The sequence below is a fragment of the Hylobates moloch genome, unplaced genomic scaffold (assembly GCF_009828535.3).
Source record: "Hylobates moloch isolate HMO894 unplaced genomic scaffold, HMol_V3 SCAFFOLD_16, whole genome shotgun sequence".
Taxonomy (NCBI): domain Eukaryota; kingdom Metazoa; phylum Chordata; class Mammalia; order Primates; family Hylobatidae; genus Hylobates; species Hylobates moloch.
The window spans coordinates 55,443,643-55,447,300 of record NW_026652291.1 but is presented as its reverse complement, the minus strand read 5'-3'; the positions used below and the strand labels follow the sequence as shown (position 1 = coordinate 55,447,300).

The following is a 3,658-nucleotide window of genomic DNA, read 5'->3' as shown; positions in this document are numbered from 1 at the left end:
TGCCAACAGTAAAGGCAACTCCCCAAACAGTGCTAACGCTGAGAGGATCAAGGGAAGGACTTTGATATACACATATATGTATGGATAAAAGAGTTAAGCTACGTAACACGAAACACCAAAAATATACTTGCTGGTACATCAAGAGTTTCTCACGAACACTCTGAAGTTAAAATCTAAAATGCTCCACTTTTTACCCAAAATATAAACTACTCAACCTCATTTTGTATTATATACTAACACAGAAATGAGTTTTTTAAAAAGGTTGGCTGCTATCTATCTAAAGTTTATGTTTTACACATAAAAAAATTTATTTGCATAAAAGTTTTTATGGAACTAAAAAATATGTTCTCTACAACACCAAGGCTCATTAAAATATTTTAAATATTAATATACATTTCTTCTGTCAGAAACACATAAAACTTTATTATATCAGTATTAAACAACAAAACCCTATTGACATACACATAAAATGTTTTACAAACAGAATAACCTACATATTCAAAACACTTTCCACAAATTTTTCATTTTTATTTTTCAGGGTATTGTACAGACTTGAATGGATTGAGGATTGCTTCAATTAGGACAATCATTTTTTGTAATTCCAGTCTTTACAACTTAGTATGTATGCAATCGTACTATTGACAAAATAGAGAATGATAATATTTTCCATCTCTTAGTAATCTTGTAATGGAAGAGAAAAATATCCTGTGTTTGCATTTCTTGCAGGAATCAGCTGTTATAAAGAAACATTAGGGCTTGTTTCTTCTGTCATTGATATCTGAATGCTTTTAATATACTCATCCTAAGTGTTGAATAATGGCCTACTCTGTTTACCTGGGATGTGCTACTTCTTGAACATGAGCTGATGATGTGTAGCCTTTCAAATTAATGGATGAAGTAGCTCAATCAATGTAATCATCAATGCTTGAAGTGAGGGGAAAAGGAAGAAAACAGAAACATTTTTCCTATCAACCAAAATGCACATCCTTCTCACCCATCCATCATACAGCTTTGGAGAGCTAAGAGGAAAGAAGACATACCCAGTAGAAGATGAATCCTGAGAGAGCGAATCAGGGAGAATGGATGAAAATGCCTCACCTAAATGTGGTTCAGTACTCAAAAGTTCTGCAGTCAGGCTGCCACATTTTCATTTACATTTCTATTTTCTAACTTTCTAAATTATAAGAATAATTTCAACAGATACCACACAACACATATATACAGGATATACCACAGCACTGGGCAACAACTGAAAATACTCATGAGGTACACATGAATGTAAGGCACTTTCGCGGTTTACAAAAGTGAATGCCTCAAAGTTAGATATTTATCAAAAATGGAAAAATATCCCTATACAAGTTTATAGGAGCCCTGAAAAATCAAGTACGTATGAATCATTATCAATCTTGGCCAACATTTTGAGAGCCTTAGTGTGACTAAAGATCAGAGATATAATAGATAAATAACTTTTTCAAATTAGAGTTCTATACATCAGTGTCAGGATTCTAAAACTGCTCTCATAAAAATCTGTCTCTTCTAAGTTATTTCAGTTCTCAGCCACAGAGATTGAAGAGCAGGACAACCACTCAGTATACCACTGTTTAGATTTCATGATGATACCATACCACATCAGTTACAAAGAGACTGGAAATAATAAAGGTTTTGAGTTTGTTTTGTTATTTCCTACAAATATTATAATTAAGATAGAAACTTATTCAAACTACTCAAAAATGTAAATTTTATGTATTTTCTTGAAATCATGAATTTTTAATTTCCAAATACAAATATTGTTGCTCTAAATAATGTGAGTTTTGTGACTCTTCAAAATTAAGAATGTAACCTACAATATAATGTATTTTCTTGTCTATGAGAGACCAAATGAGCTTAGGTAGTATAATGCTAAAAAATTGATTTAAGGAAATAATCCATTTTTATGCCATCTTTCTCCAAAATTCTTAAAAAGCCAAATCTTCTCTAGGTCATGGTTGGTAAGGACAGGTCATTAACAAAGTCAGGGATTCAGGGCTGAGTGTGGTGGCTCACACCTGTAATCCCAGCATTTTGGGAGGCTGAGGCAGGTGGATCACCTGAGATCAGGAATTCGAGATCAGCCTGACCAACATGGCAAAACCCCGTCTCTACTAAAAATACAAAAAATTAGCCAGGCATGGGGTGGTGGGTGCCTGTAATCCCAGCTACTCAGGAGGTTGAGGCAGGAGAATTGCTGGAACCCGGGAGGCAGAGGTTGCAGTGAGCCAAGATCGCACCATTGCACTCAAGCCTGGGAAACAAGAGTGAAACTCCATCTGAAAAAAAAAAAAAAGTCAGGGATTCGGACAGATAAAACTGTATCTTGCCTCTTTATTCACAAAGTAAATAAGCATGGAATTTATTTTTTGTTGTTGTTTTTATTTTTTGAGTCAGGGACTCACTTTGTTGCCCAGGCTAGGGTATAGTGGCACGAACACAGCTCACCATAGCCTTGACCTCCTGGGCTCAAGCGATCCTCCTGCCTCAGCCCCCCAAGTAGCTGGGACTACAGGCACACACCATCATGCCCAGCTAATTTTTGTATTTTTTGTAGATATGGGGTTTCATTCACCATGTTGCCCAGGCTGGATTTTTTTTTTTTTTTTTGAGACAAGATCTTGCTCTATCATCCAGCCTGGAATGCAGTGTCATGAACATAGCTCACTGCAGCCTGGACCTCCGGGGCTCAAGTGATCCTCTCACCTCAGCCTACTGAGGAGCTGGAACTACAGAGGCACCACACCCAGCTAATTTTGTGTAGAAACAGGGTTTTGTCATGTTGCCCAGGCTGTTCTCAAACTCCTGGGCTACAATCTACCTGCCTTGGCTTCCCAAAGTGCTGGCCACGGCCCCCAGCCTAACATTTTGAAAATTGTTATTTTTTCTTGCTCTGTCACCCAGGCTGGAGTGCAGTGGTGCAATCTCAGCTCTCAGCTCACCTCTGCCTCCTCGGTTCAATTGATTCTCCTGCCTCAGCCTGCTGAGTAGCTGAGATCACAGGCATGCGCCACCATGCCTGGCTAATTTTTGTAGAAAATTATTATTTCTATGTTACATCATTTTAACAATGCAGTGGTTACCTTTGACCTAAAAATGAAAGTTTAAAAACCATTTTTTAAATTAAAGAATGCAATTAGTACATTCTTGTTGCTGACATGAAGATTACAGTGCATACCTAGCTCCTTTCATTATTTACAATTCAAATCTTTGTTGTACTTCATCTGCAATCATTCCAGAAACTGCAATGGAAGAAGTAGCAGCAGGGGAAGGTGCATTTCTCACATGAAGAATGCGATTTCCAATATCCCCAACTCCTGCATCAAATACAAAATCTTCTACCAGATTTCCATCTCTATCCAGGGCTTGGGCTCTTACTCCAGCTGGGCCCCTGCAAAAGTAAAAGATGGGAGTCAGCTGACTCAAAGACATAGGATACTTTACAAGTCAGTGTTTCCAAAGAGTCTTAAAGCAATAAAGTATTCTTCTAAATGCACAATTATATGGAAACCCAATGAGTTTATGTTTAACTAAAGGCTGTCAGTTGTAGCCTGTCAAACCTATATTGTTAGCTTAGAGCCTAAAACCTATCACATAACAATAACCTATCACATAACAATAACCTATCACA

General features: G+C 37.2%; 1 protein-coding gene across 1 annotated transcript in view; it reads right to left on the bottom strand.

Annotated features, from left to right (window-relative positions):
- Positions 1-273: 273 nt before the first annotated feature.
- Positions 274-3,658, bottom strand: part of L2HGDH (L-2-hydroxyglutarate dehydrogenase) — a 73,447-nt gene continuing 70,062 nt past the window's right edge. The window contains exons 10-11 of the mRNA XM_032179212.2: positions 3,206-3,418; positions 274-2,306 (exon numbers count right to left, since the gene is read on the bottom strand). Of these exons, the coding sequence (XP_032035103.1) occupies positions 3,223-3,418 (196 nt within the window). The 3' untranslated portion in view covers positions 274-2,306; positions 3,206-3,222. The remainder of the gene's footprint in view (positions 2,307-3,205; positions 3,419-3,658) is intronic.